Here is a 23,694-nt window from a genome sequence, read left to right as displayed (position 1 = left end):
AGTAACAGTGACCAATAAATAAGTTTACATAACGCAATCATATCTTACTTTTGTAGGAGTTCTGTCTGACTGATTTACAGGCTATTTTACTTATATTAGAAACTTCATTGTCTTTAACCACAAAACATTAATGGTGGCAACTTCCTGCACTAAATTCACCTAATGTTTGTATTAGTGGTTATAAAGGTCACTGGGGGACATTGCCCTACCTCTAGCAAGTGTTAGCATTAGCAAAACCAAAGTCACAGCTCTTCCTAGGGACTACCTGCTTGCTCAAGTGAGCACGGGTCAAAGAGTATGTCAAGGCAAAACCAAAAAAAAACACGTTTAGTACATTTCCTTGTGTTATCACTTTAAATATACTTCAAATGTTTAGACAAATAAATGGTTATATGCCAAAAATATGGTGTGCTTTTTTATTTATTTATTAATTTTTTTAACAAAAATTTCTAAAGTGTTTGTCAGTCCTGCCTACCTAATGCAGACCACCCTTCATCTTCATGACCCCTCCTTGGGATCAGGTAGTGATTAGTGATAGTAAGGCAATCAACGTGTGTTCCCCCCCCCCCTGTTTTTGCTCTAGAGACAACTTTATAAATTTTGATTCCATTACAATGTGTGACACTGCCCACTAGGACAAAAAAAAGTGGTGTAACTCCCGTGGCAACACCCCACAATAAAAAAACAAGACTGGGGCCGACCCCTTCCCCACTGGATAAAGAACTTTTACATGTACTTTAAGTGCTAGGATAAAATACAACTGTAAAATTTTATTGTGGGCCTGACTGTACATTTGTAATGCAAGAGTAAATTAAGCTGATCCCATACTGATGTTCTGTGTTTGTTGCAGTTCTAGTTTGCCTAGTTTGTTACACATGCAAATAATGTTCCTTTATTGCATCCTGATTCAAAATGAGCTGCACATGTTATACACAAAGCTTTAGGAGAGACATGTGGAAGAGTGTGAAAAGTTGTGCCTTCCTATAATATCAGCCACTAGGCACTTTGGGTAATGGGTCACCCCAAATAACCTTCATATATTTTAGGACAGACGGAGTATCTCTATCCAATAAAGAAATATACCAGTAAATACATTGGAGCTGATTTAATAAAGCTCCTGAAGGCTCGAGAAGATACACTTTCAACAGTGAAGCTGGGTGATCCAGCAAACATGGAATGGGTCTGGCCCAGGATTCAAAACATTTGCTAACAAATAGTAAATGAATCCATTCCAGGTTTGCTTGATCACCCAGCTTGACTGATGAAAGTGTATCCTCTCCAGCCTTGGAGAGCTTTAATAAATCAGACCATTGTATCTACGACCACTACAACCATTGTCTTATTACTTTTCAAAAAGTCAAGGGCTGTTTGGATTTGCATGTTAGAAAAAAACACAAACGTAATAAATCAGCAGGATTGGTTTTACTGGACCCCACCCCCCATATTTTAAAGCTCCGCACATACCAGTACTAGAACTGTAGCTTTGTCCCTAGTGTCTGAACAGAAGGCAGAAGATTATCCTCACATTTGAATTTCTGTGCATTCCTTTGTCTGAAGGTAGGCTAAGATTGTTACAGCATGTATACATATAATATTTCAAAAGTTTTTACAAGAAAATTTACGATTCAATATTACTAGGTCACCGCTAAACAAATGAGCTTTACACATTTCTCTGCAGAACAGATTTCCATATAGAAGACTATTGTCACAGCAGGTATTGTAGATATTTGCATGTCTGTTCTTCTTTTCTACTGTGTTTATATAATGTACTTTGCATTTATATATCTGCATGTGTGTGTGTTAACTGCCTTTGAATCTGAAAAGCAAAAGCATTTACAAAATATCTTTGGTATAGTGAAGCCGTAAGTGTGCAATTATATACAGATTAAACTGACAAACCTCACCTTGAACATGCTCTGGTTTGTTGTTGAGATTTTTTTCATGGGAATAAAATCCCTTTGGGACATAAAGCAATCGTCTTGAAATAAAAACTAAACTCATGCAAGAAATTAAATACACAGATAGCAAACGATTTGAAGAAATCCTTTCCAGGTTTGCTGGATCACACCGCTTGACGAAAGTGTATTTTCTTCAGCCTGGGAGGGCTTTAATAAATCAGGTCCATTGTCTCCAAATAGGTCCTACAGGGGTAAAAACTGTAGTAATAAAAATATATTCAACCAACTGGCCCAGAATGTCTGAACAACTTCTGGCTAGGTTTGTTAAATTGTATAAAGGAATTTAGTTGACTGGCCTATACCAGCCACCCAAGGTGCACTGAATACTTTAGTTAAAAAGTACAGAAGTTAATTCTGTGTGTTTCCTTCATTTTACATTTCACATTTGCACTGCTTTCATTTAAATACAGAGCTGCAAAGAATACATAATACTGTGGAAGGAAATTAAGAAAAAAAAAACATTCAGTAAATCAAGCTGTACTTTTTCCTGAATGCCCCTCTGTAAACTGTTTTATTTTACATACTCCAGAACAACACCCCCCTTTTTATGTTACACTGTACTTGCTTACTTATAATCACTCTATATGTCTTGACAAATTCATATTTAAAATGCAAGAAAACTTTATTGGGTATTTAGTAAAGCATAATATTATTGCTGACCTTATTTGCTATGTGCTAGGTGTGTCTGAATTAAGAACTCCTCATTTCACTTGTTGCATGTCAGTGACTCAGACAGCCTTACAACCAAAGTAGCTTGACAGGCCATGACAGGGTACAGTGCTAAAAACTATAGCAATCAGAGTTCCCTGCTCACTGGCTTGTATGAACCTGAATATTCTTGCTTTGGATAATTGCATTTTGCATATAATCATTGTGTTTCACTCTGCCTTAAATAACCCTGTAAATATAACTATGTGTTAGAGCTCTTTTGTGAACTGGGAGAAGTATACAGGAGCTATTATTTCTGACCCTGTTTTAAAAAATCCTTATTGTCTGGCTCTCTCTGGCTTTAACAGTCTTGAAATGTATTTCAGGAAAAACAAAGTCAGAATTCCTAATCTGAATATTTGTTCAGGGACAGGACCTTAGAAATTACTAAAGCCTCTGGATCAGTATTACAGCCACCATTTTTTCTAACTGCAACAAACCTGAAAACTTCAGTTCATAACTTCTCAGTATAAAAATACAGAATGCTTGGCAGTAATGTTGACATGTTGTCAAGACTTTCAACTTCCCTATTCTGCCTACTTTATACTCATCAGTGACATTGTTACATAGTAGGTTAGGTTGAAAAAAGACATAAGTCCATCAAGTTCAACCACTAGGGAAATAAACATATCCCAGATATAAAACCCTATAAGACATAGTTGGTCCAGAGGATGGCAAAAAATCCCTGGTACAATTTGCTTGATTAGGGGAAAAAAATCCTTCCTGATTCCATGAGGCAATGGGATGTTCTCTGGATCAACAGTCACTGTTATTTTTACTTTAAAGCCTTAATACCCAGTTATATTCTGTGCTTCTAGAAAAACATGCAGCTTTTTCTTAAAGCAATCTATAGTAGTTGCTGAAATTACTTCCCGACGGAGCCGATTCCACATTTCCACAGACCTTACAGTGAAGAATCCCTTCCTTATCCAGAGCTTAAACTTCTTTTCCTCCAGACGCAAAGAGTGCCCTCTTGTTCTTTGTAATGATCTCAAAGTGAATAATTGGGAAGAGAGTTCTCTATATGGACAGTTTATGTTTATATATTTATACAGGGTGATCATAACCCCCTTTAATGTCTCTTCCCAAGGGAGAATAGATTCAGTTCAGCTAATCTCTCCTCATAGCTGAGCTCCTCCATTCCTTTTATTAGTTTATTTGCCCTTCTATGTACTCTCTCCAATTCCACAATGTCCTTTTTGTGAACTGGTGCCCAAAACTGGACTGTATATTCCACATGTGGTCTGACCAATGCTTTGTACAGGGGCAGGATTATGTCTCCATCTCTGCAGTCTATTCCTCTTTTAATACAAGAAAGTACTTTGCTAGCTTTAGATATTTCAGCTTGGCATTGCATGCAGTCATTAAGTCTATGATCTACCAGAACCTCCAGATCCTTTTCCATTTCTGGCTCCCCCAAATGTATTCCCCCTAGTCAGTATGAAGCATGCATGTTGTTAGCTCCCAAGTGCATAATTTTACATTTATCTATATTAAATGTCATTTGCCACTTGGCTGCCCAATCAAACAGCATCCAGGTCTGCTTGTAGATTATAGACATCCTGTATGGACATAATTCCATTACATAGTTTGATGTCATTTGCAAACACAGAAATGGTACTTTTAATCCCCAACTCTATATCATTTATAAAGATGGTAAACAGTAAAGGTCCCAACACTGAACCCTGGGGTACACCACTAATAACCTTAGACCATTCAGAGTATGAATCATTAATTACAACTCCCTGGATGTGATCTTTAAGCCAGTTCTCTATCCATTTAGAGATTGACTTTTCTAAACCTTTTGACCCTAGCTTGCATATTAACCGTCTGTGAGGTACAATGTCAAATGCTTTAGCAAAGTCCAAGTACACTATATCAACTGCTATTCCACTGTCTACCTGTTTACTTACTTCCTCATAAAAAGAGAGTAAATTTGTTTGACAATGTCTGGCTTTCTTGAAGCCATGCTGACTATCACTTATAATATTATTTTCTAGCAGAAACTCTTCTATGTGATTCTTTATCAAACTCTCTAGGACCTTTCCAACTATGGACATTAAACTAACGGGTCTGTAGTTACCTGGTAATGACTTTGCTCCCTTCCCCAATCCATCGGTACCTTGCCAGTGTCTAAAGAATCTACAAAAATTAGAAATAATGGCTTTGAAATCACAGCTCTTTGAGGACACGTGGATGTAATCCATCAGGTCCTGGTGCTTTGTCAACCTTAATTTTTCCTAGCTGTTTTTCTATCATATAAATTCTGAGCCATTGTGACTCATTTAAGGTAGTGACATTGCTATTATGAATTTGGACTTGAGCTCTGCCATTTTCATTTGTGTACACAGAGGTAAAAAAAAGTGTTTAGTAAATCTGCCCTTTCTTTATCTCAGTTACCAACCCAGCGACATCCTTCAAGTGGCCTACATGCTCAGATCTGACCTTTTTGCTATTATTATATTTGAAAAATTTTTGAAAAGTTCTACTTTGCTTTTTAGAAATAACTAATAATTGTATTTTTTCTTGAGTTGTTGTAAAGGGTGAAGTAATTTTTCCTAGGACCAAGGGACAGAAGACAATGTTTGTATATGGCAATATTTAATAATGTACTTTGCTATTTTTTGTATTGATGGTTGTTTTTCCAAACTATTCATACATGATGGTGCTTTTTATTTCCCAATGTTTATAGGTGTGGCAATTGCATTTACTATATTATTTTCTACTTTTTTTTTCTCTGTCACTATGCAATATAAATTTTGGGATTTGCATGGAGGATTACAAGGTTCACTTACCAATTCCGTTTTAGCTGTTTTTTCTGACATTAAAAAAGAACTAAACCTAAAAGTCCCCTAAAACAAAAAAATAAATCCACTTACCTTTAATCCCACAGGGCTGTCAGTCGGTCCGGAGGTGTCACCCCAGGCAGTGCTGCACCCTTTTTTTTTTTTTTTACCTTTGTTCACCCTTTTATGTAAAGTTGTCCACCCTTTGTTGTCCACCCTTTTATGTAAAGTGAAAATTCTGAGTTTAGGTACGCTTTAAGCTTTGTTATTACTCAGTTGCAAAGGAACAGATAATTAGGATCAACTAACTGTATTTTCACCTATGGGGTAAGGTTTCTAAACAGACGTAAACAAAACCAATGATCTTCCTCGTCCTATTCGGCTTGCTCCTACTTTCTGCACATTTAAAAGAGCGCTTAGAGCCTATCTCTTCAAACTTGCTTACCTGTCTTCTTCTGTCTCTTTAACCGTCACTACTTACCCACAATTCCATATAACCCTTCCTAGTTTGGGCTGCTTCCTCCACCTCTTAGATTGTAAGCTCTTCTGGGCAGGGTCCTCTCTTCCTCCTGTAGCACTGCCTGTATCTGTCTGTCACTTGCAACCCATATTTAATGTACAGCGCTGCATAATATGTTGGTGTTATATAAATACTGTTTCATCATTATAATACCTGTGTATTTTCTCTACAAGGTTTATGTTTACAACATGAATTTACAATTCTACCTTATGTATTTACATTTCTTTAAATATACAGTTTACAGTACACACGGACACATGCGTAAGGCCTATAAAAAATGTTTTTATTTATTATTTATTTTTTAAATATTTGTTGTGTTTGATCCTTATTGTGAAGTGAAGCAGTGTTACTAAAGCGACAGTTTAGCCAATAAATTTGGTATATGGTGTTTCAATTAAAAAAATCGAACCACATAAAAAAACCTGAAATGTTTTAACCACCTTCTTTGATACTTTACCACTACACAACTCTGCAACATAAAGCCATCTAGGATTTTGGATATTTCTTTGACAACTTGCTACAAAATTGTATTGCATTAAAAAAACATTAACTTGAGAATTTGAATACAATAACTTGGTCAATGCATAACCATAGTTGCATTGTCATAAGAAACATTATTTTATAATCATTGTGTAACACTATCAAGCTGTAAGTAGAAACCAATTACATAATGAACATATATGACTGCTCTTTTGTGCATTAATATATAATTACAAATTTTACATCAGAACAATTTTAAAAAGGTGACAGGTGTCATGTACATTTTATTTTAATTAAAAAAAACTTTAAAAAACTATACATTTAACTTTATTACATATAAATTTTGATTTTTACATGACTATCATGTAATCTTTTTCTAACCATGTATCTATCTATTTGATTTTAGGATTGTAACTATGTGTGATAAACCAATACTTCACTACCTAAATGGACGGGGAAGAATGGAATCCATCCGCTGGTTATTAGCCTCATCTGGTGTTGAGGTTGGTATAATGCAAAGCTGAAAAAGCAGAATTGATTAAAACCCAATTCCATTTTTGCAATGCTTTTAAAATGGGCAGTGTAAAAATTAGCAGCTTTTACTGCAGGCACCACATCTCCAGCACCATTCCATGCAAATTCACCACTCTGTGAATCCACTGATCCTCTTCCGGGTTAAATAACACCCAGCATCATTCCACCCACTTCTTGTAGGCCCAAGTCAGACACAACCCCTGAAGGTGCATCCTCACCACTGGTCCCAGTATTTATTGGATAGAACAGTGCTCCTTCATATTGCATTTACTTGCTCATTGTCTAGAAACCTGTTTCTTAGCTAAGGTTTTGTGGGCTCCTCTAGAGGTTGCTGGGGGTTCCTTGAGTAATGAGAAATTTGTTCAGATCAATTGACACCAATAATCTTTTTGCCTATCTGTAAGGATGTCATTCTGCCCACTGGCCAGCAATGTAATAGGTATTCTTCCGATTGATCATTACACTAATGTACTGTGGATATAGTAATTATTTAAGGGGCTCCCTGAAGATCTCAAAGTTATTTCAAGGGTCCCCCCGTGTTAAAATGGTAAAGAAACACTGGTCTTAAAAAAATTACAATCCCAAAGCTTATGCCAGAGAGGAAAATGCAGGACCCCTGAAGTCACTCTGGCAGGATAAAATTATATGAAAAATAGAGGGGAATGGTGCCAGATAAAATCTATACTTATAAATTGATCAACAGAGTTACTCTGCCTAACATTATAATCTGTGGTTAGTGTAGTAAAGATAAATGATTTCTGCAGTGCAGACATTGAGCCAGACATATAAGAAATATGTAATCAATAATTAATTTATTTGCAAAAACAAATGTATTTTTCACCCTAAATACCTTGCTATTAAGGGAATAAAGGGCATACACACGCACACACACGTGTGTGTCTATATATATATATTTAAATATTGTGGGATCACCCGTAGCAACAGGGGGTGTAGCAAAGTAGTAGGGTCTATGTAACTTCACAGGCGAGGTGTTTCAGACAGGAAGCAGGCCCCAGCAGGTTATCAGTGCAGTAAGGGTTTATTTACTAAAGCTACGTACACACGTCAGATTTTTATCGCCCGATAATCCGCATTGGCCAGATATCGGGCGAAAATCTGGCGTGTGTACAGTCGGCGTCGTCCATCGTCCGAACGACTGTCCTGGCAGATCCACTGACGATGAACAACGACCAATCCTAATGAAAGGGAAGGGGGAGAGCGCGCAGCAGGGTGCCGCTCCGTCGCTCTCCCCCTCCCCTCTCCATAGAGCAGAACGGTGCTGTATGTACAGCACAGTTCATGCATCGTGTAGTCCTTTGTCGTTGGAAATGATCGTGAAAGATCCTTTCCAACGACAAAAATTGCACGTGTGTACGCAGCTTAAGACATGCAAAATAAAGCCTGACCACTTGGCCTCTAACTGACTGTTAGTTCACTCACTAATAGTCCTGGGCAACCTACACAGGTCCCTAATGCCCTAACAGTACAGTTTTTCCCAAACACTCCTTGAACTCCAATCTTACGGGCCAAGAACTGGAGCCCAGGAAAGAGCAGGCTGGGAGTTTATATCCACAGCCTAATTGCTGGGATGGGTTTCAGCTGGAATAATTTACTCTTAACCTCCTGGGCGATTTATTTCTGTCCGGTTTAATATGTCTAAAAGTGGTACATGTTTTTCGCAAAAATTTATTTTACAGAATAACATAATAGTATGAGTATGAAAAAGTTTGAAACACAAAATCATGTCAAAATAATAACTTAAATTTAATAAAAAAAATATATATTTTTTTTTTTAATTAAAAAATAAATAAATAAATAATATACTCATACTATTATATTATACTGTAAAATAAATGTTCAGAGACAATGTACTGCTTTTACATATAAATCCATTGTATACAGTTATTTTGTATAGAATGCAATACAAATGGATTTTGAATTTCTTGCCTCACACCGAGGTCACGGGGAACTCCCAGATGACTCATCAAGTGCAGAGGGAGCCGGCTGGAGAAAGAAAGAAGACGGACATTGCAGAGAAGGACGACGCGGGACGCCGGTGGATCAGGTAAATAGCGATTTACTATTACTTTCTATAGGTTTACCTACCCCGAGTGTGACTTGCTTTTAGCATCTTTTTTCTACCCCGAGTCACACTTAGGGTTACCGCCCAGGAGGTTATTCATCCCCAAGCCTCTTTAGCTCCCCCACCTGGCCAAGAAGCCCATTGTCATTCAGCCTGGTACTTCAGCACCACCATTTGGCCAGAAAGAAAACTGCCTGCTCAAACAGAAAAGTATTCTCCATATTGTCTGTATCTTGGACAAATATACCTATCGCGCCAGATACAACTATGTGTTTTTGTTGGCCAGCTGTTGCAATATATATTTTTTTTATATATATATACATTTTAAATAACTTCAGTATTCATAAAGCATATACATTCAATTTGTATGACCAAATGCCTCTGCAGTAAGGTTTGACGTCTGTTGATGTAATCATAGGAAATCAGCATATTTTACAGAGAATGCCTCTATTAGGACATTATTTCTATAGCCTGGATTTCAACTGAAAAAATGACCAGACTCCCATGTGCCAATCATTTGTTTTATATTGTTACATATAATAATACAATTATTGGATGGGGGGGATCCGTTAATGGCACATCCCAAGTATAATCAATGATACAACAGAAAGACCCATATGGTCCTAAATGGTGCATTATTGTTATGCCCTAATGTTTTTTGGGGGCGGAAAGCAAATCTTGTATCATTATAAGGTTTTAATATGTGTCTAACTAAAAAAAAATAATACATTGCTACATGTATCAGGATTTTATGTAATGTATTCTGCTAATAATTACTTATTCTGGACCATATGGGTAGTTTCATTTGTTATGATTGTTTTATTTTAATATTAATAGAGCCTGATGTGCAGTATTGCCTTAAAATTTCACATATTTCAGACCATGGTTGTTCACACAGCCTGCCCATCCAACTGCTCTCTGGAGACGGGTACCTTTAAGCTAACAGTTTTTGTCTTCACTCCGTTTTGCCCTCCTAATTCTGTTTTTGCAATGAAAATCAAAACACATTTCCTTTAATTCTTAAACAATTTTTAATAGAGGTTATCTATTTATTAATTTATATTTTGGCAGTTTGAAGAGCAATTTTTTGAAACAAAGGAAGATTTTGAAAAGCTGCTTAACAGTAAGTTTCTGTTACTATTTTTATTCAGTCCAGGTTTTCTTCCTAAGCAAACCTTTGCTTGGTGGGGCTCTAATGTACTATGCTCTTGTTACTCCATGACTCTACCTTTCATCTGGAATCTGGTGATCCTGAACCATGCCTGCTGGTGAAACAGGATTCACAGACTGGGTAAAAAAAACAGGCGTCATTAAGCACAACCCCACATCCCCCCTTATTAGATCTCCTTGTATGTGTGCTTAATCATGTATGCAAAGTCTTGTCACCTGACTGCTTGTACAGGTTTGTATATGTGTTCATTTTAAGGCTGTGTGAACAGAAATAAACATTTTCTGTAAAAAAAAAAAAAAGGGTATAACATTTATGGTACATATCATTACTTAAATAGTAAAAAAATAGTAAAACCCTTTATAATTTTTAACATGTTACTGTTGGTAAAAAAGTAATTTTTGAGTCTGTATTTTTAAAAATGAATGTCTTAATTCAGGAATTTCCGGTTGGGAAGTGATAACACACTGTGCCTGTCTCCTACCTGTGCTGATTTTTTTCATTGTATAAAATGTTAACATTTCCCTGGTTGCTGCAGCTAATTTGATTTCCAGGTGTGTGGAATACATGCTCCCCATCACACATTTAGTTACTCCTGTCATTTCATATATTACTAGTGGACAGACAAGCTGCAAGGAGAAGCCATAGCTTGTGCCAGACGTAGTAGGTGTGCGACCAACCTAATGAGCCTCCAAGGCTGGGGAGGATACACTTTTATCAGTGAAACTGGGTGATCCAGCAAGCCTGGAAAGGATTTCTTAAAATCATTTGCTATTTGTTATTAAATATTTTTAATCCTGCACCAGATCCATTCCAGGTTTTCTGGATCACCCAGCTTTACTGATGAAAGTGTATTTTCTCTAGACATGGAGAGCTTCAATAAATCAGGCCCAATGTGTCCAATACTTGCAGCAGGAGAAGCAATACAATAACAATGCAATACAGGATCACTGGAAAGGTATGTATATTGCCTCTAATTTTACAGGGTGTGTGTTCTGGACAAGTGACGTGACATATGATTTTTTTCTTTATCCTAAAGTGTATCTCTAAGCAGTTTTGGATTGAATTAGGCAAATTTTACAGTTTTCTCTGTCCCCCATTGGAAAATTCCAATACTCCAGGAAACCTTCAATGATGTAGTATGTTTCAGGGACAACTGTCTAATGGGGTATTTACCCTCATTTTGAAGAATTCTACTAACTTTCTTAACCCCAATGGTACACAGTAACAAAACAGAACAGTAAAAAAAAAAAAAATAAGGGTTTACCATCTCCCACACTATATAAAAAAAAAAATCCCATACATACCAGTATTGTACTAGTCTATTACTTTAGTGGGCCTATGTAGTGGTTGACTTAGGCTTGTTCTTTAATAAATGTGACAAATGTGATTGACTTTGGCTTGGAGGTGACTTTCATTTACCCATTCTGCCCTTGTTCTTCTTAACCCTAGATGGAGATTTGATGTTTCAACAAGTTCCTATGGTGGAAATGGATGGAATGAAACTAGTACAAACTAAAGCCATCATAAGCTACATAGCAGAAAAATATGATATGTATGGAAAGGACCAAAAAGAAAGAGCATAGTGAGTATTTGGAGGGACTTTTCTCCTTAATGAGTTGTGTACCCCTCCCCCCCTTTTTTTTATCTTACATGTAAACCCCTTTAAAAATATGCATCACTTAAGTACCAATATGGTGGAAAAAAAATGTTGTATTACGTTATTGTAGATAAAAGTATATTTTTTTGTTCTCTAATTTGTCCTGTTTATATTAAAACTAAATTTAAGTTTGCCATACAAAGCATGACAAAGTTATTTGCCAATAAATTAGCAATCATTTTTTTGAGAATACGAATACAAATAAATGGTTAAAAAAGGAATAAAAAAAACAAACAAAAAAAAAAGAAGGGAAGAAAGAAGACAAATGCCCTTTCTTTTTTCTGTCCCAGCCAAAATCAAAAATGACAGCCCTCTCATTTCCTTTCTTACACAATTTAATCTCATTTTTTGCCTCCTCTGTATTCTCCACAATCTGGTCATGCTGTCTTTTGTCTTCCTCCTTTACAGTTTGGTAGTTCCTGCCTTCCTATCCTTTATATAGGCCATAGGCATATTAAGAGAAAGCATAACAACTACCGTGTTTCCCCGAAAATAAGACACTGTCTTATATTTTTTTTTTTTTTCTTTTTCTACTAGGTCTTATTTTCGGGGTAGGTCTTATATTAGGGCAGGTTGGGGGAAAAGTGCTAGGTCTTATTTTCGGGGTAGGTCTTACTTTCGGGGAAACACGGTAGTAAGTTAAATCTGCTAAATTTTTTTGAAGGAGTTGAATACAGAAAAGTCTGATTGGAGTAATTCATTAGAATGAAAAACTTGTGGAGAGAAAATGTATTATTCAGCATTTCACATGGCAATATGTAACGGCTAACTTGATGTTAGTGATAATAACCATGCAAACTTTTTTTTTTTCTTCCCAGCATTGACATGTTTTTTGAGGGAACCTATGACCTAATGGTACTCCTCTTACAAATGCCCTTTATGACTGAACCTGAAAAAGAGGACCAAAGGGTTCTTATCAAACAAAAAACTTTAAAGAGATATTTTCCAGTTTATGAGGAAGTATGATTTTTTTTTGTTTAACACATATATAACGTGTTCTATGTGTTGTAAAGTGTAACCACTTCTTGCTGTTATACAACCTGCAGAACAGTATTATTTTAATAACTCTACAACATTATTATTATTAAACAGGATTTATATAGCGCCAACATATTACGCAGCGCTGTACATAGGGATTGCCTGAGGACCTGCGGGTACCAGCAGGACACCAGGGGACGCTAACAGAGCAAAGTAAGTGGGTTCTTTTTAAAGTTTTAGGCAACCCCAAGGGTGACTCGGGATTGACGATTTTAACATGTAAAATCCACCCCGAGTCACACTCGGGATTACCGGTAGGGGGGTTAATTGGCTTCCCCCCAAAATTGACCTTAGCCTGTGTTAATGACATATGACTATGGTAGGGATATTTGATGTGAGCCCCTTTGAGGGACAGCTAGTGACATGGCTATGGACTTTGTAAAGCGCTGCGTAAATGTTGGCACTATATAAATACTGGATAACAATATGAAATTGCAAAGCCCTTAAACATGATATTATAATGAGAATGTTAGGTGGAAAAAATAACAAAATAAAAATGAGGTGTTGGTCTAAATCAAGGTTGAATTTTTTATTTTTGGAAATACTTTGGTTTAAAGTGCAAGCTAACATGTTCATACCGTATGTCCAATTGAGTCTGGTGCAGCTACAGTATGCTTGTATTTATTGTGAATGTTAACAATCACAGCACCACCTAGTGGAAAAATTAGGAATGACTGGCACTATTACACCAACGTTTTCCCTCAACATAAATGTAAAATTATTTTCCAGTAAAACCATATGCTATTTTTTTTTTTTTTTTACTTTTGAGACATGTTTTCCCTTAACATGTCCTCCCAGCATATTGTGTTAGTAAAGGCTACTTGGCAATTTAAAAGAAACATGGCCCTATATCACCCTTACTTACTCATCCTTACCAGATCAGGGGAACTGCCTGCATGCACAGTGTTGTATACTGAATCATCCTCACACAAAGCCCCTGCATAGGAACCTATTTTACTTATCAATGATGCAGAAGTGATGAATAAACACCAGCAGGAAATCTTTAAAAACACCTGTAGGAGTTTTACGTTTGAAGCTGACTCCCACAATATGTATTATAGTCATATCTAAATTGACCCATGGCGGAGATGCAAAAGATGCTGTGTTTAATAGGTGGTACAAAGTAACATAACAAGGTAATTTGAGTAAATTTACCATTTTTATTGTGTGCTAATCTACTGTTTTACACTTTCAGGTTTTGAGGAAACAGGCTTTGAAAAAACAGGACTATTTAGTTGGAAACAAGCTTAGTTTAGCAGATGTGCATCTCCTGGAAACTATTTTAGCAGTGGAAGAGGTGCATCCTGATATTTTGCATGATAATAACTTTCCAAATTTACAGGTAACCACCTACATAAATTGTGTATGTCTATATCACTTTTGATTAAATCGGTACAGATGTACTGTCATAGTGGTTGGAAAACTTGGTAACATTTATTAACTGTCTGACAGCTGCAAATCAATACAGATTATATACAACTGGATTTTATATATTTTTATTAGTTAGGTTATGTCCTCATATAAACTGAGAACAGCCTGTGCAGTGAAATGATTGGCCATGCACTATGATTACTGCTTGGTGATTTTACAAACAATTTTGAAAAAGAATAGTGGAAAAACTTCCATCAAACAGTAATAGTTTCTTTTAACTACTCCAAAATCGTAACTTTGTAGATATCCTGAATATAATAAAGTTTGAAACACACAATCATGTAAAAAAAAATAACTTTAAGAATAAAATTAAATATAAAACACAAAAATCAGCTTAAACAAGAATGCATAAATAAATAAAAGTTACTGAAAATGCAATAATTCGGTATACTGTATAGTAATATATTTTTCTAAAACACCTCCCTAGTGTAGTAAATTTTTAAACAAAGTCCAACGTCACATACCATTCAGAAAAAAACACAGAAATATATTTTGTATTATTTTGTATTGGATTGGATACAGGAGTTTGTATTGAATCCAATACAAAATATTATTTTCCCGCTACCACCCCCATCGACGGCCGCATGCACTGACATCATCAGGAATCGCAGAGGGATGCGTACGCGAACACCGGGTGCTCTAATTCTTTCCGTACTTCCATGCAAAAAGTGTTACATTTTTTGCATGGAAATTTATTGTAGATTGTAGGCTATAATTCTTAGGGATAACTCACCGGAATATGTCCAAAATGTAATAAAATTAATAATAAACTATAAAAAAAAAAAAAAATTTATAAAACATTATAAAAAAATTGTATCACAATCATGATGCACTGTAACCCTTGTTTCTATTTTTAGCTACCCCGAACCTGGTTCAGGGTAAACGCTTTCAGCAAGTTTTGTTACCCTGAACCAGGCTCGGGGTAACCGCCCAGGTGGTTAAAGTATTTTTTTATACTTTTATGAGCGTTGTTATCCTATAATATCTTTTTAGGTATAGAAGTGATTATTAGTTATTATGCTGTTGTATTCCTTTATTCTTTAGGCTTTCAAAGCAAGAATGTCTGCACTGCCAACAATTAAGAAATTCCTGGAGCCAGGGAGCAAACGAAAGCCTGTTGCTGATGAAAAATATGTAAACACTGTAAAAAAAGTTTTTTTAAGCTGATATGGACAACCAATTCAAGAACACTGGGCCTGGTTTATTAAAGCTCTCCAAGGCTGTAGAGGATACACTTTCATCAGTGAAACAGGGTAATGTAGCAAACCTGGAATGGATCTGGTCCAGGTTTCAAAACATTTGCTAGCAAATGGCAAATTACTTTGAAGAATTCTGTTTCGGGTTTATTGTATCACCCAGATTCACTGATGAAAGTTTATCCTCTCTAGCCTTGGAGAGCTTTAATAAATCAAGCCCACTGTTTCAAAAAAAAAAATATTAAACAATAAAAATTGATACGAATGGTGAATTGTTATTGAAGTTTACATCGTAGTTTTACTATACTTCAGTTCTGCATTAAAGAGTTATGGAAATATTGTATTCCCTGTTCTCTGATATAAAGGATGGCTTTCAATATCTCACTGGGGCACAAAGATCTGTAGCTAAAAGAGCTAATTTTATGTCTTTTTCTTACCCAAAGCATTTTTGTTGATATACTATGCACTGTTTAGGAATGTAACAACAGACCTCAACACAATATTAAATCTAGTACAGATAGCAGGAGAACTGTCAGCATAACCAGTGGATTACTAGGGTTCAGTGCTGTGGATATAGGTATACTGTTTTCAGGGAAGAGCAGCAGTGTGGAGAACTCAAGTGTCTATAGCGAACATTTTTTTTTGTTTTGGTTAGAGTGAGGAACAACAATTTGAGGCTCAGCCTCGGGAGACTGGTTGCATCTCCCAGCACACAGATGCCCCCAAGGCTTAATGCGCAAAGGATGATATCTAGGGATGGGCTGGCAGCAGACCAGGAGCCCACAGATTAAGCAGTACAAGAACTACTAAGCAAATCCAAAGTAAAAGCCAAATTCGTACACAGGTAATTAGTCCACCAAACCAGGTACAGAGGGAGTAGCAGAGTAGCAGGCCGCGTATAATCCTTAGGTCAGCAACAGTAAATACCACGAATCACACTCCAGCTCAAATCAAGCCCAGCTATACACTAGTGTTGTTGTTCGAAATCGGGTTGTCCCTATATTCGACCCGCAAATGGCGGTTCGAATTCGGGCAGACCTGACTCGAAAAACACGGAATTCAACTTTGCGAATTCGTGTAAATTTAAAAAATGTTTAAAAAAAAAGCCGAACTGCATAGGAACTCTTAATAGAGTTTCTCTATTGTGGGTTCATCTGAGTTCAGTTCCCACGGTCACCAGGCTGTACTTATCATTGATAAGTACAGCCCGGGGAGCGTGGGAACTTGCCGTCACAGCTAATTGGAGCTGTGACTGCAGATGAACTGCTGTTCCGTATGTGTTCTTGGATAGAGATTCTCTATCGAAGAATACTGTGTTCTTGGATTGAGAATTTCTATCCAAGAACACATACTACAGTTATGCTAGGGCTGCAAGAGCTGCTCTTGCAGTTCTACACAGTCCTGAAAAAAACCCGAATCCCCCCCCCCCCCCCAATAGACTTTAATGGTGTTCGAATTCGGCGTTCGATCACCAGAAAAATATCGGGCTATTCGATCGAATAGCTGCCGAATCGAACACTCAGCTGTTCAACCAACACCACTAACCACTACAATAGGCATGGATCACTGGGAGCAGAGAGGCTATAAACCTGGGTGGTTCATTTCTGTCTGGATATATACCGGTATGTCTAAAAGCGGTACAATGTCTTTCATGAAATTAAATTTTTCAGTATAATATAATAGTATATTAAAGTTTGATACACAAAATCATATGAAAATAATAAATTAAATACATTTAAAAAAATACATTTAACCATAAATTTAATAATAAACTTTGACATGACATATGACATATTTGGTTGCAATAGAATTGCTGGCCACATAAGCATCTCCCAACAGAAACATTGTAGTAAAGCTTTTTTGCATACTGAAACCCTAGGAAACACCACTTACACTTAATCACTGAAAAGTGGAAGACCAGAACAGCACAGATAGGAAGAATTGGGCTGGATGATCCTTGTACTCCATCAGACAGTAAATAAGATTTCCAATGAATGCTATAATATTTGATAAAATTACCTACATGTTACAGGTTCTGCAAATGTGTACCCTAAAGAATACTTTAAATTGTGGCCTGCCCACTACATGCTGTCCGCAAAAAAACTACAGGAGAGGTGGATGCATGAGCAGTCACACTGAACAAGGAAAGAGCAATTCTGGCCTTTTATTATTAAAAGAAATGCCTATATATAATCAGACTTTGTTAAAAGCTTTATTTCTGCACAAATCTGGAAATATACAAAAAAATTTATGATTCAAGTAAAAACATACATAGAGTGAAAGTTCTTTTAATTATTGTTTTAAAGTTTCTGTATCATGCATGTTTGTTTACCTTTTGGTTCGTCTTTATTTGGGATTGTTGCGTATGTGGACAGCACCAGAAGTTCCCAATGGAATTAAACGGAAACTTGAATACTTACCTACTGTAATTTTCCCTTCTTCGCATGCTTTTTTTTTTTCTAAAATACCTAGCTCTGCCAGGAGTGAGAGCCGACAAAAGTGAAGGTCACCATAAGGTTCCCCTCATCACCTTAATGTACATCATCATGCCAATTCTTCTCCTGCTGGAAGACACTTCAATGTGTCTCCCACACATTCTAGTCAGCAGCATAGAGAAAATGCATGTTGTCCAGTTTAAGCCTCCACCTGCAAATAGAAATTGATCGTATTATAGACAATGGAGATCTTCTCTTCAGTATGTGCCCAAGTATGCTCAGTTAGGCATCAAGAGTCTTAAGTGTTCCCAAGCCCTTTTGATGTGTTTACGCCCAGATTTGCAGGGTAGAAGCAAGCATTGCACAATTCCAGCAGGTCAGGGTGAAGTATGTTAAGGCACATTTGATCCTTTCTAACATCTCGGAAGGACACTTGGAGCTTCAACAAACAACTGGCAAGCTAACGATTAAATCCTTAATCCTTACCTCTCAATAAAGAACCCGGTCCGGATGGGCTGCCATATTTATACTTCAAGACATACCAAGAACAACTGCTTCCTCACCTTCTCACACTTTTTAATAGTCTGCTGGAAGGTGAGTCACTCCCCCAATCTACACTCCATTCATATATATATCAATTTTCCTAAAACCAGGTAAAGATCCAACAGATCTAACAAGCTTTCACCCATTAGCTCTACTAAATTCAGATTTAAAGATTTTTACGAGAATCCTCGCCACTAGACTTGAGATGTGCCTCCCTTTAGTTATGCATACAGTTATACACACAAGATCAGGTGGGCTTTATCTCTTGCAGACAGGCCGGAGACAACATGAGAAGAACAATAGACATAATCGATGCGCTTAATAGGATTGAAGAAGGGGCGCTCTTACTTGATCTTGACGCTGAAAAAGCATTTCATCTCCTTAGCTGGCCATTTATGTTTAGTGTTTTCTCTCATACTGGTTTCCAGGTCCTTTTCTTCAGGCTATACATCTATACAGATGCCCCACAGCGGTGGTTAAGTTTCCTCACTTTACTTCCAGGGCCATTAACATACATAATGGCACCTGCCAGGGATGCCCGTTATCGCCTATATTATTTGCCTTATGCATAGAACCATTGGCATAGACTATTAGGCAGCACCCAGATATTAAAGGGGTTACTGTCCGGTCAAAATCCTTCAAGATAGCCTTGTATACAGACAATGTACTACTTACCCTCAATAATCCATTAATTACGCTCCCCTCTCTGCATATGGTGTTAGATGAATATGGGACTTTGTCTGGATATAAGGTCAATCAAACAAAAACAGAAGCTTTACCGCTTAATTTGGATCAGGCACTGATTGATAGATTACAGGATAATTTCCCATATTGCTGGAAACAGGAAAACATTAAATATCAGGGAGTTGACTTGACCCCCTCATACCATATTTTCAAGTGAATTATCCACAATTATTCCACGATATTAAATCACTTCTGACCAAATGGCACACTCTCTGTATTACGTTACCAGGAAGTTATTGCCTTTGCGGATCTACAATCCAAATTTGAACTACCTACATTGGCTATTTACAGCTACTTACAAATCCAAATTTTCGCCCAAGCTGTCACTAGAGACTTTATCTTTTCATCCCCCACATTGTTTGAACGTGTATGTGCAGGTGGTCCATCTCGCAGAGGGCTGATCTCAGGGATTTACCGGATATTGACTACTGAACCTGGGATGCCTTTAGTCAAGCATGGGTATATGACTAAATGGGAGACCATTTTGGGCAGGGAACTCCCCCTGGAGCTGTGGCAGGTCATATGGGGTAGAGCTCATAGGAGTTTGGTTTGTACGTTGTATAGGGACAATGTATATAATATTCTTATGCATTGGTACTATACTCCAGAAAGGCTTCACTCCATATATCGGTCTTGCAGTATTAGTTGTTGGAGGTGTGATTCTCAAGTAGGCACCCTGTTAAATATTTTCTAGAACTGTTCTAAGATAGTGCCTTACTGGAGTATTGGTGAATGCTTTGCTCATTAAAATACTGGAAACCTTTATTAGTTTAGATCCGGTGACCCATTTGCTCCTATTACCGAATTGTATCGTGCAATAATCATTTGAGAAATGGCCAGTATAATTATCAGCTGTGCTTTATTCATGCATATGGTGAGCAACATGTTTATTTCCTGAGGGGGATGTCACGCTTGGGAAGACAGGGCCACTAGGGGGTGCTACGGTTTGCGAGGAGGTGTTGTGAGCCCTGAAAAGGGCCAAGGCGCAGAGTCTAAGCAGTAACCAGTTCTTCTCTAGTGCCTCTAGTGGTAAGGATGTTGCGCTGCTGGTTACTGCCAGGTTGCCGTCCTTGAGCACACCAGGGTGGGCTGGATGACACACAGTACCAAATCACTAGGCAGAAGAATTGTCAAGAAAGGCCAGGGTCAAGGCAGACAGCAAGCAAGAGAGGTCAGGTCACAAGCCAGGGTCAAATACCAGGAATTCAGGAAATAGACACTGGTGACACAGGGGCCATCGCAGATGCAGGGAACACAAGAGACACTGGAAGCAACAGGAGGCACAAGTTACCATGTTCTAGCAGCGTCCTCCAGCAGTGCCCGCAGCATCCTCCATCGATGCCGGGCGTCTTCTTTCCCTGCCAATGCTGGGCAGGCATCTGTGCAACCTGGCAATGCCTGGCCGGCATCTGCGTCCCCAGCATGTGAACGTTGGGGACGCGAAGCCAGGGGAAGTAGATGCCGGCAGAGCATCTGCTCGCGAGTGCATGGCTGGAGGACCGGGTGGGAAATTTAAAATAATGAGGATTTTTTATTGCACCGCTTTTGCATTTTAAAATCCTCATTTTTCGTACCACCAGGGGGGTTAAGTGATAGGGTGTGCAGTGTATGGCTATGTGTAGTCATTGCATGGTATGTTGGGGGAAGTTTGTTCATTGTTTACTGGGTGAGTTGTACTTTTGTGCACTACTTGTATCTCCCCTATTCTGAGTTTTTGGAACACTTTAAGTATCTGACAGAAGAAATGTGGTCTAGATTTTTAAATATGTCTTTAAATATGGGACCAAAAACCTAAGAATATGAGAAATATATATGTCAGTGATGAGTATTTATGATGTAAAGGAAATTCATTTTACTACCCACCTTCACAAATGTGGAATTGTGCACTAAATTATCATTATACCGACAATGTTATTTTCCAACATAGGTGACAAAAGTTTATGGGTGTTTGTGCCTATTTTTGAACTAAAGGACCCTCTTGTAACATTCTTCATTATTAAAATGCGTTCAACAAGGAAAGTACAGTCCCTTCATAATAACTACCGCATGGGTACATAGTCAATAATCAATATCTCTCCAAACATTTTTAGGTGTGTTTTGGGAGGGTAAGGGTTCTAATTGTCATGTGTAAAGCTGTGTACAGATGTTAAACTTTCATGATTGTCCACTCTTTTTTACAGTAGATCCATCATGCTGGTGGCGTGGGGCCGACGGGAGCACATTTTCTGGGACTGCCCGCTGATTCAAGGTTTCTGGACAGAGGTGGGGAACCATATTGCCCACACAAACTAATCTCTCACATTCTACTTGCTGCTCGCTCCCCTTATAGCCTCTCACTGAAAATACACAGTGTCCCCCCTTCTAGAGAGGCTCTGTATAGCTGGATGCAAGATATTTGTTCAATGGATTACCTTACCGCCATGTTAGGAGATAGACTGACCAAATTTTAGAAAGTTGGGGATAACTGGGATGTCTATTATGTTACCCTTACCTCGTAACCGGTCACAATAGTTGTTCCCCCCTTTCACACCACCAACCTGACCGTTCTACTCCCTGAACCCCCATCCTTTCCCCTTTTTCTTGCTTGTTAACTATTTACAATAATACTTCTTAGGGACTGCCCCATGAAAGGAACGCCTTGTTAGACAAGATGTTTGCCATTTCTGTACTATTTTATACATATTATATTGTTTCCAGATGCCTACCTTTTTTAAATGAACATTTGCTGATAGTAAACTCTATGAGATATAGGGACTATGCTGTTGTACTAATGTTCATATCACAGCCTCTCCATCGCTTTTCCTCTGTACAATTGGTATATGGCAAAATACTCCCTTCCCACTCACCCCTTTTTTTTATTGTATTCAATGTTTACACGGGTTTTCTTTTCCAGTTACAGTAAAATGAATGTTCCACTGTGGATTGCTAAATGACCTTTGGGAACCACTGTACACATAGTAGGTTTTCACCTAAGACAACATAATATTGACACAGATATTCAAAAATTGTTACTGAAAATGATCAGTATTTGTTTTGGGTTTTAGTTTTAGGAACAATCCCTGTACAAATATTCTGTTTGGTATGATGAGCTGGAGGCATTCCTCTACAATAGCAGTGAGCTGGGGAAAGTGTAACTTGGAGGAATAACAGCCGTACTTATTACTTATTACAGTTATCTTTTGATCCCCTCCTCCTGCAAAGTCCTATAGTTAAACCCTCTTAGATCTGCCTCTGCTAGCTTCTGTACTGGAAAAGGGCAAGTGATAAAAGTGTGATGGAAAAATGTTTGTAAAGGGGGGACAGAGATACGAATTTTAAGAGGAGTGCAGAGCTCCACTAGTAACACTGTATTATTGGAGTATGTAGAATTTGTCATACATAGTTATAGGTAAAAAAAAAACATGGCAACACAATAAAAACGAAATAAAAAAACACAAAGGAGAAATGTTTGCCGATCTTACGCATGCACAGTGATATCAGCATGTTTTTTCCGAACCTACATCACCCGATCTCGCGCCTGGGTCAGGTGACGTTGGAAGAAGACGGAAGAAGAATGGCGATGCCGGCTTGGAGACGGATGCCGGGACAACACAGGACCCAATAGAAGAAACCTGTGGACTGCGCTGCAGGATTAAAGGTAAGAGGATTTTTTTTTGTTTTCTGCATTTTTTTTAGTTTACTTCCTCTTTAACTTTCACTATTGGTGGTCGAAGTGGTGACCAGAGGATTCATAATCAATATTTGATTGATATATTTAATGTAATGTTTATATAAAATTTAGTGTTGAGAATTATCACCAGTTGTCCACTATCATCCATGAAATAATAGACATAGTAAATAAACTTTTTTATCAGGTAATAAAAGGATGGCATTCTGCTACTACAGGGCCACACTTGGATGTGCATGATATGAATGCTTATACTTTTGGCTGTATCAGAGATACATTTGTACTCCTCTACAGGTATCTAAGCTATTACTGCTCTACTACTGAGCGCAGGGCTTCAGGAGAGCGTTGTGAATGAAGGGGGGTAAGGGACACCAGCCTAACCAATCAGATCAGCCTATAGGAATTCTAGCGATCAATGAGGTGACAGATGTCCCGCCAAATCACCCTCACCTCCATTAGTACTTGCTGACCTGTGCTTTATAAAAGGGTTGAATCTGTTTTTTTTCTGAAGTTATGGAGAATGAAATATTTTTTTTTGTTAATCTTTTTTAATGTAGTTGAGGTCTACTAAGCTATTACTAATTGTACACCTCCTCACCAACCATAAATGTACTTTAATTTTCTTTAGAACTTTTAAAATTCTAGGAAACTTTGTACTTTTCTTGAACATGCAAATCTACAAGCAAATGAGCAACAGGATTGGTTGGAGGGACCCCACCCCTCTGAGCTAATACTTTGTATAA

At 37.6% G+C, this 23,694-nt stretch overlaps 1 protein-coding gene across 3 annotated transcripts; it reads left to right on the top strand.

The window, feature by feature from the left end:
- The first annotated feature begins 1,463 nt into the window (after positions 1–1,463).
- LOC140328665 (glutathione S-transferase-like) lies at positions 1,464–15,896 on the top strand. 3 transcript variants are annotated; one of them, XM_072408437.1, is made up of 7 exons: positions 1,464–1,557; positions 6,859–6,955; positions 10,141–10,192; positions 11,690–11,822; positions 12,716–12,857; positions 14,131–14,277; positions 15,411–15,896. In XM_072408437.1, exons 2-7 carry the CDS (start codon positions 6,869–6,871, stop codon positions 15,531–15,533), a joined length of 684 nt encoding a protein of 227 aa, XP_072264538.1. In that variant the 5' UTR covers positions 1,464–1,557; positions 6,859–6,868; the 3' UTR covers positions 15,534–15,896. The 3 variants fall into 3 exon arrangements, with proteins under 3 accessions (XP_072264538.1, XP_072264540.1, XP_072264539.1); XM_072408438.1 differs by lacking the exons at positions 1,464–1,557; positions 6,859–6,955 and adding an exon at positions 8,948–9,051; XM_072408439.1 differs by lacking the exons at positions 1,464–1,557; positions 10,141–10,192.
- The last annotated feature ends 7,798 nt before the right edge of the window (positions 15,897–23,694 follow it).

This window comes from Pyxicephalus adspersus, chromosome 4 (assembly GCF_032062135.1).
Source record: "Pyxicephalus adspersus chromosome 4, UCB_Pads_2.0, whole genome shotgun sequence".
Classification (NCBI taxonomy): domain Eukaryota; kingdom Metazoa; phylum Chordata; class Amphibia; order Anura; family Pyxicephalidae; genus Pyxicephalus; species Pyxicephalus adspersus.
The sequence above is the reverse complement of the archived record's forward strand: the minus strand, read 5'-3'. Positions and strand labels throughout refer to the sequence as shown.

Coding starts and splice junctions, on each gene's coding strand:
- LOC140328665 (XM_072408437.1), top strand. CDS start 6,869: ATGTGTGATAAACCAATACTTCACTACCTAAATGGACGGGGAAGAATG. Junction 10,193..11,689: donor TTTTGAAAAGCTGCTTAACA/GTAAGTTTCTGT, acceptor TCTTAACCCTAG/ATGGAGATTTGATGTTTCAA. Junction 11,823..12,715: donor GACCAAAAAGAAAGAGCATA/GTGAGTATTTGG, acceptor TTTTCTTCCCAG/CATTGACATGTTTTTTGAGG.